Genomic DNA, 17,031 nt, shown 5'->3' on the forward strand with positions numbered 1-17,031 from the left:
CACATGATTTAAAAGCAATATATTAATCTTGAAAGCAATATTTTAATCCCACCTCCTTTAATAAATGAAAATTAGATGCAGTTTTCTTTATCTACTACTGTCAAATCAGACAAACAAACATTAGGTGACCTAAACTTGACCCTAAACCCCAGCATTATAGTCTTGCGAGTGGATATATAAAAGCTCTTCTTTGGTGACTGTCATCACTGGTTATAATTCACTGGCTGCTGCTCCTTACTGAACAAATCAAGGAAATCCATCATCTTTTTGATGCTGCTGGTGATAACCTGCCCCACCATCAGAATCTCAACAATTCTCCACCGCACACCCCCACCCCACAATCTGACCTCACCTGTAATTGCTGTGCTGATTGGACAGGCGATGCAAAGCCAAAGTGCCAAATAAACCGAATAACCAGACTGGTCACATCTGACCCGGAACAGAATTAGACAGATTATTGGTCAGGAGGGCGGTGCACTGAGACAATAGATGAAATAAGAGCTTCTATTGGTTATTTTCGGTGGATCCCTTGAAACATTCTCGCAACCCCTTCCCCCAGTTGAGAATCCCTGATGTAACACATTAATACTACAATGGAACATCAGGCCACACAGAATAATTTCAAAGTTTATTTTTCTCTAAAACAGATTAGCCTGCACTCTAATGGACAACAGTGTAAGCAAGCCAATTTTCAGCCTGTTCCAATTTTTGTCTAGCTTTCAAAGTATGTGTATGACGACAAGGAATGCTTCAAGGGTAAACCAACTAATTTACAAAGGAAATCACAACTACATATTAATCCAGTCTACAATATTCCAAAATTTTAAACACAAAGTAGGAATTAGGTAATCATTTTCACATTTCCTTTTAGTGACTATTACCTTAGGTTTTAAATACAGCAACACTTGTTCATGCAACACTTGTGCTCTAAGGGAGAAGGCACAGTATTTCCTACAATGAGCCACCTTACCAAGAGGGTAAGCATTCTTTTTCTTCTACAAACAAAACTGATCAATAGGTCAAATTTAGTGTACTGGACCTCTGCATGGAAACAGCCACCTTCCAGGCTCTTTTCTTTTTGAAAACTTGCATGGTATGCATGCAAGCCTCTTGAAACACACCAAACTCTTTTTAAAGTGGCTCAGATGGTTCATGGCTACTTGTATCTAATTTAAAAAATGTCCTTCCTAAAAGTATGAAACATGTCAAGGGTGTTTTCACATTCGATTAGTTCATCTATACATACTTCTATCAATCCCCCTTTAGCAGAAAGTATGCACCAAAATTAGTCACAACTGAAATAGTTTAATCAGGAAAAATAACAGGAAAATAGGAAACAAATGTTTATAAACAGCATTTATCCCATAAGGTACTGTGCTATATTCCACACAGGAACAAACTAAAAAAATAGCTAAAATAAATCAGAAGCAGCCATCAATTAATAGACGCATGTGATTTGATTATCTTAGCCAACTTAATTTATCCAAGTTATGACTAATAAAGTTGATGAGTTCCACAAACTGCTGATGTTTGAGGTTCCCTGGATTTAAATTATGGTAACTTTTCAAAGTTTATTAAGCAGCAGAGCATGTACATGTTTTATTTCGTCCTCTGCAGAATTTTTGCATGTGAGCAGCTTACTACTATTACATCTCTTAATTCATTACTGTATTCGTGATTTATATGGAAAGCAACTCACAGCATTTATTGATTTAACTGGTGCAATTGTTAAGTGAGGAACAATTCATAACTACAAATAAAGTACATTAGTATAAACATTAAAAAAATTAGAATGGCCAAGGTGGAAGTAAAACAAGCAAACGACATAGGCTGCAAGATTCAACCCAAATTGCCACAGATAAATTATACAATGCACTGCTGCTAAATCGGTTAAATTCTCCAGTGTATGTTAAATATTAATAAAAACAAACTCATTTTGGTGTTTTTCTGGATTTATTCATTAGCCACTTGAAGGCAATCAAGTTTGCATGCGTTCACATACAACATCACGCCCATACACTACTCTCTTCCACACACAACTCCATGACTAGGAGTTTATTTTCATGAGTGAATACAGAGCCCAAGATTTCAAGTAATGAACCTGGCTCCACAGCACTGAGTCCAGACATTCATACAGTGGGTCCATTCACACAGTGCTTCATAGCAAGGCCTTGACTCGGTCTTCTGACTTGTCGATGTCCCTTTCTTGGTTTATGAAGCTTGAAGTATCTTAACTGCTTCATTCTTCTAATTATTCTAGATAACTGAATTTGATCTTGGTTTAATTACTTCGTAGACATTGACCTTTCTTTGACTTTTAGCCCCTTTCTTTAAACAACCTAAATTGCATTCACTGTGAAATTTTATAACATTTTACCACTCTCACGCGCACTCGCACCCACTCGCCAGCTTGACTTCATTTGGGCTTTTCTCGGACACCAAACGCAATCTGCAAAACAGCTCTCCGATTTAATGCAGCAGTGGATCCCACATGAGCCAAGCATGATCGATCAAACCTTCCTTTAGTGCTGCATTATTTCACTTGCTCCAGGAATTATGCCTTTCTAGAATTGGAAGCCTTCTGCTGGAACATTGGTGGATGAATTGAACCCAAATGTCCCGCCCTGAATTGCTTCTGGAACCAGAGCGGGATCTTCGTCAATCTTAAAAGGGAAAAAAAAAATCAATCAGCCAAGGCAATACCTAGCAGTAAAAACCTCTTACATTACTTCAATAGTTAAGGTAGTGAAAGGAGACAAGAAATCCACAAAAATGCAAAGGCTTGAAAATGCAGAACACAGAACAGTAAATATTCTGAACGGCTGTATCCAAGTATTCACTGGGGAACACTGGAGCAACATGAACTCACCAGAGTTAACCAAGGCAAAATTAATGACGGTTACAGGAAAGATGGTGAAAGGGCTTAAAACAAATACATTTCCAGACAGTATCTATCCTAGAGAGCTGAGGCACTTGTGGAAAGATTTGAGAAGTATTTGCATTCATTATTAGGGAACCACTAGAGATGTACCAATAGATTAGAAACAATCTAATGTGGAAGACATATTCAAAGAGTAACAAAACAGATTCAGGCAGCCACAGACCCATTAGTCTTAATTCAGTTCCATGTAAAATAATAGAATTCATTAGCTGGAGTAAAACTTAATTATAGAACCATAGAGAATGATTTAGTATAAAAAGAGGTTCCTATGCCAGCTCTCTGAAAGAACTATTCTATTAGTTTCATTCCCCTGCTCTTACCCTTTAACCCTAAAATGTTATCCCTTTCAAATAGTTATCCAGTTCCATTTTTAAAGTTACTATTGAATCTTTCCTAAAATATGGTGTCCAAAATTGCAAACAATACTCCAGCTGAGGCCTAGCCAGTGTTTTATAAAGGTTTAGCATAACTCCTTTGCTTTTGTACTCCATGCCTTTATTAATAAAACTAATCATCCCAAGTGCTTTTGAAATAGGTGTCTCAACTGGTCTTGCAACCATCAAAGATTATGTACAACTGTGCCCCCAAATCTCTCTGCTTCTGTACCCTGTTTAAAATTGTACAATTTAGTTTACATTGCCTGCCCTCTTTTTTCCAAATTTATCACTTCACACTTCTTTATATCAAATGAATTTGCCATGCAACTGCCCATTAGGGGTGATCTTGAGCTTTGACAGTGCTAGGGGATATTTCCGAGCTCCAGCTAATCTAGGAGACCAAATTCTGAAGTTTTTCAGCATGGGAAAGGGGATATTTTGGACTAGCATTATTGTGGAAGGAGTACCTTGAATTTGGCAGATTTGCAGATAAGGAAATCTGTGGCTCAACAGAAGTGTGGAATATGGGATTTGACTCACACTCAGACTGCTGGTGTCTGTCAGCGAGGAAAAGGGCAGCGCACTGGGTTGTTAGCATTCTGAGAATGAGGTGGTGTGGGAACTTTCAGATGTCTGTAAATATTGTGTTTTGCAATTGGCTCCTGCAGGTTTATCTGTGTCTCACACACACACATGCATCAGTAAACAGTACACTTACATTTTCTAATCAACAGTAAAACATGGCTGATAATCAGGTGATAGCAATTTTGCTGACTTTTAAAAAAAAAAGAAATTCAATTTAGGGTGAGTAAAAAAGGATTGTCAATAAAGCTACTTGATTGCTCCATTAACAGACTGACAGCAAACTGCTGATATGTTGAGATACGGCTTTCCATTCTAAATGTGTATACTATGTATGTAAACATGTATAACGACAAAACTGAACATTATAAATGCTGACAAAGAACATGACAAAATCTTCAGTGAGAACTTGAGCAAGGAAGATCCGTGGACAAGCTACACAGTGTATATTTTGTATTTTGATGTTTTTTAAAAATTTCACAGGTTGTGGGGATCACTGGCTTGGTCAGCATTTATTGCCCATCCCTACTTGCCCTCGAGAAGGTGATGGTGAGCCACCTTCTTGCACTGCTGCAGTCTATGTGGCGTAAGTACACCCAAAATGCTCCTTAAACTTACATCATCTGTTGAGAAATACTGGTCAATGATCTCATATGCCAATTTATAGATGTCCTCGTTTTCATGATGTTGTAACTGTTCAATCTTTTCCAAACCTGAAGAGAATTTGGAGAATATTAGCTGTACTTTTTCTTTAAAATTCCAACACCCTGTAATTCTGAAACATTTTCACTAGATACGAAACATTTTACAAGGTCAAGTCTGCATTCAGCTCTCCCAGTGGAGAGCAGCACTTAGATGACTAGGAATTTACAGGCATGCAGCCTGCAAAAGACAAACACAGACTGCACACAAATGTCCAAAGGTTTCCTGCCAATACTACCTTCTGTAGAATCATCCCTTATGATCGTTTGCAAAGCAACAATTTTGGCCATACAAGAATTAAATATCACAAATAATTGAGGAAAAACAAAGCAGCATGTTTCTCCTTGCTATACCAAATGGGGTACTATAAGGTGATAGTAATTGCCAGCCATGGTTCATTTGTAGCACTCTCACTAGGGCTTCCTACAGCAGTTCACTGGCTGGATAGCATACACTCATTAGTAAGTCAATGACATCTGCACTGGCTCAACCATATTCATTAGATGGATGATGGACGTATACCCAAAGACCTTCTGTATGGTGAACTGGCCACTGGATCATGACCTGCTGGACATCTATACTTTTGCTGCAAGGATACCTGAAAGTGAGATATGAAGATGATGGGCATCGGCACAAGACAACTGGGAGATAGTCGCTGATGGCCATGATCTCTGGAAGATGATTGTTTGGAGGGGCATTGGAAGAGGCAAGGAGAAATGGATGGCTCAGCTGACCGAGAAGAGGGCCCAGAGTAAGATGCCAACAAATCCCACACCTTCTCAGCCCAATGTCTTCATCTTCAGCAAATGCGGAAGAGACTGCCATGCCATGGTTGGGCCACTGCGTCACCAAGTAACATTTAACAGAGTTGACCAACAAAGCGCAAGCCTTGGGTTCAAGCCCACTCCAGAGACACAAGGACATTTTAGATTAGTCTTCCAATGCTACACATGCCTTTTGGGTGAGACTTCAAGCCAAGGCCTTGTTTGCCCTCCCAAGTGGGCATAAAAATCCCACTGCACTTTCTAAAGAGAAGAATCTGATGACCTAGCTAACATTTATCCTCAAATAACACCATCTGATCAAATATCTTTGCTGTTTGTGCGAGCTAACTTGGCAGCAGCCCCCTTCAAAAGATATTAATTTTGCTGAAATGCACTTGGAGATACCCTTAAGTTCCGAAAGACATTATATGTTTTTCTTTAAATTGTCAGATCTCTAGAACCTGTGATTCATTACTTCATGTGTCATGGAATTCATTACTTTACTATAACCAACGAGTACTTTTGTTCACTTCTGTTACTTCATAAGTCTCTGATCTGAAGCAAATACTGAACATCAAATTCCCAGCACTTAGTCCAATACCAAGGAGGACCTTAAACCGAAATAAAATTTACACAACTTTCATGTACGACAAAGACTAACATTCAAAATCTTCTTCCTCTACTATTCTCAGTTTCATGCTGACCAGTGTCCATAATTACACTTTTTGTCCTTGACCAGCAAATTGTTATCCATTGATCGTCTGCTCTGAGATGATATTTAAACGGAAACTCTCCTCTGAAAATTTAGTCCTGGCTCCAAATTCTCCTCTCCCTGCATCCATTCCATTGCAGACTTTATGTCAGCAGTATTAACCAAGGCTCACTTTGCGGATCAGAGAGGAAGTTATAATTTAAATGTCACAGAACTAGAGCTGCAGGGCAACGGCTAACGAATAGCAGCAGCAGCACCATGCCATGCATTAAGTCCAAGTTCAACAAAACTGTTTTGTTGGAAAGACACATTGCAGGAGGGAACTCCCTAAAGAGGATATAGGCGTTATTTTGCTTTGGCTCCCCCACAACCAACTTCGCCTTAATCCCAAACTGGGGTAAACATTTCTTATTTTATACGCTAGTATACAAAGTATCGATTATTCCCAGGCCGGCTGATCTGACTGCCCACCATCACAGTGATGAATACCAGCCTTTAATCGCCATTTAACACAGGTATCTTTTTGGACATCTGACTAATCCAAACCAAAGTTGGATGCTTCATAATCATTTGATTAAAGTCTGGCCATTTACAGACAGATCTCAAGAATAGCTTATTGATTAGCAAGGATAAATCTCCCTTTTTTTTGTCAGAAGACTGAATGGGGAGGTATCCAACATATTACTGTTGACACCACTGCAGGAGCAGAATGTCTACTATGAAACTATCCATCCACCTTCAAATTAATATTGAGATGCGCACAGAGAGACACACACACACATACACACAGTGTGAAGATTTTGTACAGCATTATTAATTTCAGAGGCAAGTCAATTGGCCTCTGTTGCCAATTTGCTGGGCGGCATTCTTGATCAACTCTGGAAATCATCTACTCCCTATTCCCAGTTGCCCTTCACACCCTAGCCACAGGGCTCGGGTACTGTTGAAAGCTTTACATAGGAGAATACCAGTATGAAGTATCAAATCAAGACTGCAATACAAACTTAGTCTAGTTGAGAGTCAAAATCTCCACAAGTACTTTCATACAGAGGATTAAAATTATTTCATTCTTACCACCACATTCTTCAATCAGACTAGCTATTGTTTCTGCCTCATCATCTGCCATCTTGAGGATGTTACTTAATCCGTCCAATACCACTTGCACTACCTGTGAGTCTTTCACTGTAAGCAGGTTACAGAATGGAGGAACTACTTTTTGTTGGATCAGGTATGCAACCTAATGAAAAATACTCGTCAGTTCCACATCATATTTCTGTCTTTTACAAAATAGTAATGACAAAACATTTGTACAAAACAATTTACATAAATTCCAAGTGAAATTTCCAACTAAAACTTTACTCTAACATTGCAAAACTAGAGTTTAAATTAACTTAGCATGACTTCCTGATTATGTTAGCTGTTTTATTTAAATTTATGCAGTTTTACCCACCTGTTCTTTCCTGCCACTAATAGTTAGATTACTTATTGCCCAAGCAGCTTCTTTCTGAGTACCAAAATCACCCTAAGGAAAAAAAAGTAAACAAGAAAGCCGGGATTGAATCCACACAAAGTAATGAAACAGAACTGATTTACTATTTGAAATTTTGAGGAGTTATTTTATAATCGTCTGGACCCAGGATTATTGTTCTTTTCCAATTTAAATGTACATTGAATCTACAAATGACATTTGTAATAACACTGCTCTCCTCATGACAATTCTTTTTGCACATCTGTTGCAATTTCTCACTTTGAGCAGGTTTTAAAATATGGAAATGATTCCCTTGTCTACTGAATTAACAGATTTAAGTACATCATTCAATTCAAAAGAAAACTTAATAAAGCACTTTGCAAAGTCTCAATAAGGCTATATAAAAGCAAAAATCTATCAAGTGTAGTCTCCCACCTTATCTAAGAGGTGTATAATCATAGGTACAAGGTTTGCATCAATCACCGCTTGTACTTGCTGCTGGTTTCCAGCTGTGATATTGGATAGGAACCATACTGCCTCCTGCATAATTAGAAAACAGAAGGTCAAGTAAAAGTACAAGTTACTAACAAATAACATTTGCCTGCAGACTTCTCATTTTTTGAGGCATTTAAATTATGCACATTAAGTGATTCACTATTGAAAGTATCTTTGTACAGAGTATGTATGAGCTGCAGAAAGTAACTTCCCTAAAACAGTATACAATGCATATGTTCAAGAATCTACTCAAATATATTTTTAGATACTAACTCTTGTTGGATCAGCTCACAGGGTCACAACAATGCCACCCTGTCAGAGAATTCTGGCACACCCAAGCTGGCAAATGGGCTGTTTGAGGCTCTAATCATTAGCAAAATCACATTGTAAAGCCCCTCAGATGAAATATGATTTCCTTCAGATGCACTTCAGTATCAGCACCAATGTTTACAAATGAAATCAGATCCATATTGCCAGCCAACTACATACACACAAACACAAACACACACAAAAGAGTTAATATTTCTTGAACTCTTGTATCTTGAAATTCCTGCATCTTGCATTATCTTACTAACATTTCTAACTAAAATTTAAAATTTTTTTATTTTTAAATAGTTGCATCTTACCATTAACAAATAACTACATTAAAGTATACTCCAGTCCGAACAGACACACAAAGCCAATAATCTCCATTTCATCATTTCCAACAGAATTGCTGTAAATGTTATCACTCGATCATTAGGAACATGGGAACTGTAAGCTGTGCAGAATTCATAGAAGGGATTCAGTAGGCAGAAAATAATTCTGAAGTTTCTTACCTTATTGATTTTCTCTTTAGGATGAGCCAGCAATCCTGGGAAATGAGAAAGAGCTTCGCAGTTCAGGACTACTTGTGTTTGCTCATCAGTGCCAGTTACAATATTTCCCACGGCTCGTAAAGCTGCAGTCTGGGCAAATGTCAGTATTTTGTTAAATATATACATAAATAATTTATCCTGCTTTATGATTTCACAAAGTGCATAAATTTAAGGTTGTACAATCTTATCTTGCTGTTACTGAGCAGCCAAAAACAAGTTTATGTATTTACTAAAAATAGCGTTCATTGAAGCTAATTTTTAAAATTAATTCCAACACAACCCTCATTTTGCAACATTGCTTAATAGCACCATCAATCTAAAATCACAAGTATCTAGCTAATTTCATTTTCCAAGAAATTGCACCAGTATCAAAATGACTCAGATTAACAGTATGCATCTTGACTTTGTCAGACTGATGACAATTTTATCTCGCAAGACTCAGCCCAGATATGGAGTTTCTGTTTAGCTTGTAATTGGAAAAATATGCTCAGCAGTGCATTACAAATGCGAGGTTTTATAAGATTGTTATGTTTCAGGACACACACTTTAATTTAGGGTAAAAGGGTGGAATAAAGGGGGGGTCATGTGACCTGTTCTGAACTCTGCTGACAGCAAGCCCAGGTTGCTTGGGTGGTAAAGATTAAAGGGAGGGCCCAGGTTGTTTTACTGGGAGGAAGGTGCAAGGTGTTCATGCCTGTATTAGGAGTATCTAGCTGGAAAAGAAAAGGGGAAGCAAGCTCTCGGGAAGTACGAATCATTTTGGACTGGTTCTAGTAGAACACTGTCTACTTAGGGGAGAATAAAGTATTACAGTGGAGGGAAATTTCTGGTCACATTAAAGCATTAACAAGAGAACTTTTCTGTAGTTTAGAGTACAAATTACCTACGAAAGTGTTTATAGTCAATGTTGTTTTTGGTTGTTACAGTAAAAGTCTTAAAAGTTGAAAGCTTATCGTGCAATTCCTTTAAGTTGGCCACTGGGAATTTAAATTTCTGTTTTTAAGTTCAGTTTCCACAGTGATGATAACAAGTGCATCAGTCTTGCTGGGGTGAAGTTACACTCAAATTTAGCCAAAAACCCATTAGCATAAGCCCCAACACAAAATCTCTCACGAGTCAATTCAACCAAACAGTGTAATCGATTCATGACTGTAATGTGGCATTTTTCATCAAAGTTGAGTGAGACTGCCACAAATGAGCTATTCAACTGACTGATTTAATACTCAATCTTACTTTTTAATTGGTTTCACCTAACTACTTTGACTTGATCCAGTACACAAGACCAGTTGATAAATAACATTGCAAAAACTTGAAAGAAAATATCTTTACAAATAAGATTTCATTTACAATGACTGAATCCTTACCTGAACTTTGACCTCCTGATGGCTGAGAAGGGGCACCAAGTGAGGAACAATCCCTGAATCTATAACCATCTGAATCTGCTCATTTCCAGCATCTGTTAGGTAGGACAATGCCCAAACAGTGTCGACTAAAATCTGAAGTTGACAAAAACAAACATTTAGTATGAGTTAACATGGAATTCAAAATTAAGAAACCCTTTATTATAAATGTAATTCCATAGGGAACAGAAAATCATCTGAATCACATGAGGCTAGTAAATTATTCCAGAGGCACAAGTGCTTTATTCCCTACGAATCAGATAGCAAATGCATCGCCAATTTACTAAAAGGGGAAATGTAAAATATGCTATCTGGGGGAGGGGGGTAGGGAGAGAGGGCGTGGGGAAGTGGAAGAGCGCACGGAGGGGGTGGGGGTGGGGGAGAGGAAAGAGTGCCTCGAACAACTCCATCCTGTTTCTTAAGCATCATCTCCCTATCTAAAATCCATGTTAATTGTAAGCACTTCCTCTTCACCCAGATTATTTTGTAATGTTAATTTTAATAAAATATTTTAAAAGTTTTAACCAGCTGCCTTGTATTTCCCTGGATTCTGACTCCTTTGGTATTCCACTCTCTTTACAATTGTTTCTTGTACTCTGATTTGTGTGAAATGCCACAGGTGGTCCACTGGTTTTACATAAATTTACGTGCTTGATGGTCATTAAATTCTTTGAAGTGTTTTGAGCATGTACAGTATACAAATAGATGCACACCAAATACAGCTAGTTAACATACTTAATGGGGAAGCTGCAGAACACACTATTACCAACATTTAATTATATTTCTGTCCATTTATTTTACTATTCAAAAGGCATGAAGCTTTTACAAATATTGTAATTCACATGCAAAATTGCTTAAAAGCAGAAGTATCTGGTCTGAATTGAACCACCACCCAATAAAGATAATTTCCTTTTGATTTTCTCTCACTTGGATTGCCCCCAGTTGACACTGGCTTCCAACAAGGACAAGCCACATGGAGAATTACTGCTGCTTATCAGTTACAATTTATCCTTTCATCTGTAAAATAATATAAATCTATTAAATGTGTTAATCCAATGGCAATAAGAAATATCAGTATTTAAGCACTGTGCAAAGTTCTGAAATTTTGACCTCTAAGTAAAAATTTGGTTTTATATTGTGCATTTACTGTAGGGGAAAAGAGGAAAAGAAACTAAGGAGATTTAGAGAGGTGACTGAAAGCACACAAAAGCATATTATCAGGAAACTATGAAGTTGGAGGGGGGTGGGGGGCGCAAAAGTAAAAACGTGCAAGGATTTAAGAAGAAAGTGCCAATGTGGTGTAAAGACAGCTGAAGACTGCCACACAAGGCAGATGAAGGTGGGGCCACAAAGGAAGCTATATTGGAAGAGTGGGAACAACATGCTGTCATGGGGGACTGAAGGGGATGTAAAGAGAATGCACTTTCAGTAAAGAGAATGCACTTTCAGTCTTTCAAAAAAAAAATTGCAATTAACTTGTGCAAACTATGTCCCACTACTAAGGAGAAAGTTTCTGCATGTGCTAAATTCATGTTACTTACATTAACATCTGTGTGGTGGATGAGCACACATAAGGCTGGAAGAATCTAGAGAAAAGATTTTTGTTCAGATTATGATTGTGTCAATTTTAGCTTTCAAATGATTCAGCTGAAACTTTTTCTTTTAAATTGTGAAACAAATTGATAAATCTCAAATTACTTACCTCCTGAATTGTTTCCATTGGTGGGGGAGGGTCTTTGTGACGGCAGAGATTAACCATCACCCATGTGACATTTCGAAGAAAGGTAATAGGAATTGATGGACTAATGAAAGAAAGTAGGGGCTTCACAACTCCCAGACTAATTACATAATCTCTGCATTGAGGGCCATCCCCTATTTGTAACAATTGAGGGAAAAAATTATCAGTTTCATCACGCAAAGCACAATATGCAAAATGTCAAACTGCATGAAAAAGTGACAGCCTATCTGATACAAACCTAAAAGACAGACTGCACCTTTTAGACCTACTGGACATCTTAAATTACTTTACATCAAATCAAGTACTTTTTGATGTGTAGTCAGTTGCTTTTGTTAGCAAACATAGTCAATTTTCACACAGTAAATTCTCACAAATGATGAAATAAAAAATCAGTTACTCTGTTTGAGGGATGAACGTTAGCCAGCTCAAGTGGAGAATTCCCTGCTTTTTCTCAAATGCAGCAGTGGTCTTTTACAACTACCTTAACAGGTGGACAGGGTCTTAGTATATGAAAAAAATGAGTTATTTCTATGGGCAACAGCTAACCAGCATAAAATAGCAGCCTAATTATATAAAAATATTTTTTGATTCAAGGCGAAGTACTCTAAAGAAGCATCCAATTTAAGAGATAAACAGTAGTTATAGATTAAAATTTAATCCATTTTTTCATCTGATTAAACATTTGACATCCATCATCTGCCAAATTATGTCACGGTGAAGTTGATAACAGCAATAATTATAAAGAAGGCAAGCAAATAACTTACTGCTTTGCAATCATTTCTGAAAAGTAGGCCATTTGCTTTCTGTGATATATTGAAAATTTTTCTATACAATGTTAAAATATTGCAGTATCTCTTTTGGTCTAACCCATTGTATACACCTAGTGTGATCTGGACACTTGCTGCACATTGTGACACCTTCGCTAGCAAAATAAAATGAAAATAGTAAACTGAATCCAAAAGAATATAAAAACACAAAAGTTCCACATATTGTTCAGAACATTCTGGATGTGTTCCAAGTTAATAAAACATCTTAAAAGTTGAAATATATATAAAATAGTCAACAAATTGAATTTGCAATCTCCTATAACATAAAAAGTAATATCAAGACACCTCATAGAAATGGATGCCAAGCCGAGTGAAGAGATTAAATGTGGAAGAAGGTTTTTAAAAGAAGAAACCCAAGAAGAGAGATGGCCTAAGGAGAGTTTCATAAGGCAGGACTAATGCAGGTGAAAGGTTCTTATGGTGGGACAATGATAGGACAGGATATAAATAGAAAGCCAGAATCAGAGGAATAGAGGATTTGGGATGTTTTATAGGGCTATAGGAGCTGACTGAGTTAAGGTGGGAAAAGGTTGTGAATGGGCTTTTAAGTTTAAATACAATGGGAGATGGGAAACCAGTGAGGAAAGGGATAATAGATGAATGAGAAAGGGCAGAGGACATAAATGACAGTTTTGGACCATAAGTGACTAGGTATAATTCATGGGGGCAGGAGGCCAACAAGACAGGCATTGGAAAAGTTGAGACTAGAAAATGACAAAGGCTGTTAGAAGGGTTTCAGTGATCGAGCAATGAGGTGGGGCAGCAATAGCCAGAGTGTGAACAATTTGGTTCAGTTTGAGAAAACAAGACAGGGAAGGGAAATATAATTAGTAGTAAGCGAGTGACAGGGGAAAAAGTTGATGGCTTCAGACTGTCCAATGGTGAGCTATAACTGACTCAGATTTGATGTCAAACCAACAATCTTACAATATGCAGGCAATTGAACGATCAAGGGAATTGCTAGAGATAAAGTTGGTATTCAGTGCATGTGTGGATGCTCACCTAAATTCATGTTTCAATCTCAAACATTGCATAACTCCTCTATGTGATGCAGCCCCTTAACACACCCAGATTCAGGATATCCTACATAATACAAAGGGTTAGATTTTTACCCTGCCATCAGGCCATAAAGCTGGTGTTGTAGATTCCCCACCACAATAGAAACTGCCCAATTTCCACTTGCAGCTGATCCACATCACCAGTTTTACACTCAAGTTGGCAAACTGAAATCTACCCCAATAACTACAAAAGAAAAATCCTAAGCTTTTAATTGTCAGAATAAACAATACCAAATGACAAAACATACCTATGATGTTGCCTAAAGCCCAAACCGCTTGTTCACACACATTCTGATGTGGAGAGTGCAGCAGTCTTAAAAAAAGGGGAACAGCATCTAACAGGAAGAACAATGAAAAATTTATATTGTAAAATTTATATTTGTATATAAAAGTGAGGACAACTTGTAAGGCACATTGGGGTTTCCTTTTCGTTTGTTTTATTATAACTTTTGAAATTTTAGAATCAGCAGCAATAAAGAAAATGTCTAATTAAAATGCAAAGATGGTGTTTACAACACTAGCTTTAAAAATAAACTATGAATTATTCACAACAGATAGATGCTTGCTTAATCCTCTATTCTGCAAAATCATTTAAAGCATTAATCAAAACATACCAAACATAAATCTTCTGCTGACCTAGTGATTTCATTAGTAAAATGCCACAACTTTAATTAAACTAAAATTCAAATTATAGTTTTCAAATTGAACGGTAAGCGTTAGAGAATTATTAATTCAAGTGCTTTGCAATTATATTTAAAGGGCTACTCCTGTAACTGAGAGTAAAATCTCAGTATCTAAGAAAAAAGCGGCACTCACTTGATTTAACCACAGCCTGTGTTTGTTCTGAAGTGCCAGAGGCGATGTTTGTTAAAGCCCATGCTGCTTCAAATTGTAATGAAGGACTATAAACAAAATACATCAAATTATGAAGCCCGCAGGTCATCTTGCATTGCACTGTGAAATGCAGTTTTCAGAACCATTTGAGACCGAGAAAGTTTATTTTAAATAAATACGTCAATGCGCGCTACTTACTTGTCATCTCGTTCTAGACAATGCACAAGAATTGGTAAAATGCCAGAGTTTATTAAATCATCTATTGGTGGATTGCGATCACTTGACAACAACTTCCTGTTGAAAGAAATAAACAAGGCAACTTGAAAGCTGAGAACGTTTTTACTTCACAAGTTGCAATCATGCAGCTCCTTTAATGTAGGAAAACATCCCACAATGCTTCACAGAAGTGTTAAATAGAATGTAGCCAAATGGAGATATTAGGTAGGTGACCAAAAGCTTGGTTAAAGAGGTAGGCTTAAAAACACATCTTAAAATAGGAAAGAGAGGTAGAGGGTCAGAGAGATTCAGGGAGGAAATTCCAGAGTTTGGGGCTGAGGGAGCTGAAGACATGGCTGCAATTGATGAAGCAATGAAAATTCAGCGTGCACAGGAGGCTAGAATTGGAGGACAGCATAGATGCCTCAGGTTGTTGGGGTGGATGTGGTTAGAGACAGGGAGGGGCAAAATCATGAAGGGATTTGAAAACAAATAAGGATTGTAAAATTGGGGCAGTGTCAGACTGGGACCAATAAAGGTCAGCAAACGCAGGGATGCTGAATGAACCGACTTCTTGAGAGTTAGGATATAGCCAGCAGAAATTTGGATGAGTTCAAGTTAATGGAAGGTGCCAGAACGGAGACTGTTCATTAGAGCACTGGAATAGTTGAGTAACAAAGAGACAGATGAGAACTTCAATAGCAGATGAGCTGAGGCAGTAGTGGAGACAGAGGTGGAAGCAGACCATCTTGGTGATGGAATGTATATGGTTGGAAGTCCAGATCAGAATAAAATAAATGCTCCTGTTGCCAACAGTCTAGTACAGCCCCAAGACAGTGGCTAGGAAACAGAATTTGTAGTGGGGGCTGAAGACAGCAATTTCAATATTCTTAATATTTGGCTGTAGGAAATTTATGCACATACAATACTGAATGTCAGGCAAGCCATGTGACAGATCAGAGGCACTCACATTCTGTTCTCCAGGAGTGTACCTCAAACAAATACTCCCTCCAACATCTCTGCGATGTGTACCATTTACAAGGTGCACTGCAGCAACTCACCAAGGCTCCCTTGACAGCATCTCCCATGACCTCTACATCCCCAGACAAAAAAAGACAGCAGGCATATGGAAACACTACTTCTGCAAATTCTCCTCCACGTCACACACCATCCTGACTTGGAAATATATTTCAATTTCTTCCATATTGCTGGGTCAACAGCTGGAATTCCTGTTGAAGAGCACTGTGGAGCACCTTCACCACATTGACTGCAATGGTTCAAGGTGATGGCTCACCACCACCTTTTCAAGAACAATTAGATGGGCAATGAATGTTGGCTTACCAACTATGCCCACAACCCATGAATTAATAAAAATGTATACATTCTTGGTAACAGAGGCCTCTGAAGTTTCTAAAGGGAATGAATTGTTATTTATTTCCAGAAGTAAGTTACTTATATTGAGATTCTATCAGATGTTAGAAAGTCCAGACGGTGACAATCTCACCTCGCAGCCTGCACCGCACTGAGCTGAAGCCCCTGGTTGTCGCTGGAAGCATTCTGTACAACAAAATTTTTACAATTAGTAAATATTTAAGTTAATGCTGTGGTAAATAAAAGTACAACTTTAACATTAAAGTTAGTCACCTGCACTATTGCTTCTAATGATGTATTTTGCTGCAGAAAGAGTAAAAAAGAAAACATTAGTTTCCAAATTACATGTAAAAGTTGTTCAAATTGAGAATACTTTTTGAAGTTATATTACAAACCAACCATTTAGCTTACTGTACAATAAATCAAACCCAAGACAAAATGTACAAACATATAGATTTTATACTTATTGCTTGCATGCACAAAAATAAATTATCTACAGGTCACATAAGAAATAAAGCATAGCTGCTTGGGGATGGGGAGGTGCATACTAAAGTAAAAGGCTAACTTGCTGACAGTAGAAAAATTGTTTGCTGAAACTACTAAAAAAGACGACCATACAAAATTGTTATTACCCTCCATAAAAATAAATTTGACAAATGTCCCCTAAGGTACAAATATGAAGTCCCCAT

The 17,031-nt window shown here is 37.6% G+C and overlaps 1 protein-coding gene and 1 non-coding gene across 3 annotated transcripts in view; both read right to left on the reverse strand.

The window, feature by feature from the left end:
- Positions 1–607: 607 nt before the first annotated feature.
- Positions 608–17,031, reverse strand: part of kpna4 (karyopherin alpha 4 (importin alpha 3)) — a 32,030-nt gene continuing 15,606 nt past the window's right edge. The window contains exons 4-17 of one of the 2 annotated variants that reach the window (XM_078563777.1): positions 16,616–16,645; positions 16,476–16,528; positions 14,954–15,049; positions 14,738–14,823; positions 14,170–14,256; positions 12,001–12,170; positions 11,840–11,884; positions 10,263–10,394; positions 8,860–8,988; positions 7,982–8,086; positions 7,529–7,600; positions 7,153–7,315; positions 4,519–4,613; positions 608–2,663 (exon numbers count right to left, since the gene is read on the reverse strand). In XM_078563777.1, coding sequence (XP_078419903.1) covers positions 2,565–2,663; positions 4,519–4,613; positions 7,153–7,315; positions 7,529–7,600; positions 7,982–8,086; positions 8,860–8,988; positions 10,263–10,394; positions 11,840–11,884; positions 12,001–12,170; positions 14,170–14,256; positions 14,738–14,823; positions 14,954–15,049; positions 16,476–16,528; positions 16,616–16,645 — 1,362 coding nt within the window. In that variant the 3' untranslated portion in view covers positions 608–2,564. The remainder of the gene's footprint in view (positions 2,664–4,518; positions 4,614–7,152; positions 7,316–7,528; positions 7,601–7,981; positions 8,087–8,859; positions 8,989–10,262; positions 10,395–11,839; positions 11,885–12,000; positions 12,171–14,169; positions 14,257–14,737; positions 14,824–14,953; positions 15,050–16,475; positions 16,529–16,615; positions 16,646–17,031) is intronic. The other variant, XM_078563778.1, reaches the window with a different exon arrangement.
- On the reverse strand, positions 8,320–8,623 carry LOC144694344 (small Cajal body-specific RNA 7). Its single transcript, XR_013579727.1, has one exon.

The sequence above is a fragment of the Cetorhinus maximus genome, chromosome 19 (genome assembly GCF_964194155.1).
Source record: "Cetorhinus maximus chromosome 19, sCetMax3.hap1.1, whole genome shotgun sequence".
NCBI lineage: Eukaryota > Metazoa > Chordata > Chondrichthyes > Lamniformes > Cetorhinidae > Cetorhinus > Cetorhinus maximus.